Source organism: Populus euphratica, unplaced genomic scaffold (assembly GCF_000495115.2).
Source record: "Populus euphratica unplaced genomic scaffold, PopEup_1.0 scaffold1855.1, whole genome shotgun sequence".
Taxonomy (NCBI): domain Eukaryota; kingdom Viridiplantae; phylum Streptophyta; class Magnoliopsida; order Malpighiales; family Salicaceae; genus Populus; species Populus euphratica.
In genome coordinates, this window is record NW_011501696.1 from 33,841 (window position 1) to 35,168 (window position 1,328).

At 24.7% G+C, this 1,328-nt stretch overlaps 1 protein-coding gene across 1 annotated transcript in view; it reads left to right on the plus strand.

Annotated features, from left to right (window-relative positions):
- The window catches only part of LOC105118287 (protein ROOT HAIR DEFECTIVE 3 homolog 2-like), a 32,727-nt gene extending 32,479 nt beyond the window's left edge, over positions 1-248 (plus strand). The window contains exon 17 of the mRNA XM_011016199.1: positions 5-248. Coding sequence (XP_011014501.1) covers positions 5-128 — 124 coding nt within the window. The 3' untranslated portion in view covers positions 129-248. The remainder of the gene's footprint in view (positions 1-4) is intronic.
- The last annotated feature ends 1,080 nt before the right edge of the window (positions 249-1,328 follow it).

Genomic DNA, 1,328 nt, shown 5'->3' on the forward strand with positions numbered 1-1,328 from the left:
CGGGGGTCGTGGGGGCGGCACTGACGCTGGTTAGTGATCCAGTCACGGCAGGTGCAACAGGGATAGGGGTATCGACTGCAACAATACAGCTAATTGATACCGCGCGTGATATTGTTCGTGGACTTTAGTTAATATTTAATGTACCAAATCTTAGAGTCTGCTCGTGTTGATTTCCAGCTTTGTTTAATCAAGTTTTTATGTTATATTATTTAAACATGTGATTATATAAATGTTATTTTTTTAATTAAGTGTTCTTGTTCATTTTCATTTTTTTTAATTTTTTATTTGAATGCATCAAATTTTATTATTTAAAGGTATTAATTTTTAAATTTTCTTATTATCAATTTTTTTATTAGATTATGCCAGATTGACATATGGTTATTAAATTTATCATCAAATGCTGGTATTTTCACCTAGTGAACATTTTACTTTCCTTCTAATCAAGTCTTTATATTTTTTAAAAAAAATTTCTATTTGAATGCATATACTTTAATTTTTTTATTTAGATGTATGTAAATTTTTATTTTTTATTTGAGCTTCTATACTCTTAAAAATTTCTCATTGATTGCTATTAATATTCTCAGTGAGTGCTATTAATATTGAAATTCGACAAATATCCACTTTCTAATCTTATATGGGTCAAACTTTATCAAATTAACATGACAAAAGGAAATGAACTAGACTAGACATATACATTTTCTATATTTGATGGACTCTTTTTTTTTATAAAAAAAAAACTCTATTGGTCACGGCATCTTTTATGAGCTTACTTTTTTCAGTTAAGATTGTTTCTAAATACTGTTTCTTAATATTGTATCAAAAACGTATTTGCCCAACATTCACAAGTTTACCCTTATTTTAATAAATATTTAAAAATTCAGTGCAAGTCAATAATAAGTTTATACAATTTTCAAATCAAAATTCATTTAATATAAAGTTTATTAGAAATAAAGAAAGCAATGTTTTCACTTTAAATTAGACAATTTTGGTTATAATATGTGTCAATTCATATATGTCAATCTTTCGATGTATGCTTGAAATTAAAAATTAGATGGGATAAAATATTTATAATACTTAAAGATTTGCCTTCGACTCAATATGTTAAATTCTTAAATTGATATATACACACACTCACACAAACAGGGGATGAAATATTTATACATAAAAAATTCCCTCCAACCCAATTTGTTAATCTTTTTTTTATATATATTGAGATTTTTCACACCTAATATCACGATAATTTTAAAATTTAAAATAAAAATAAATATTTAACATCTTATTTTTAGAGAAGAAAATATTTAATTTAGAAAGTTGACATATAATATTAT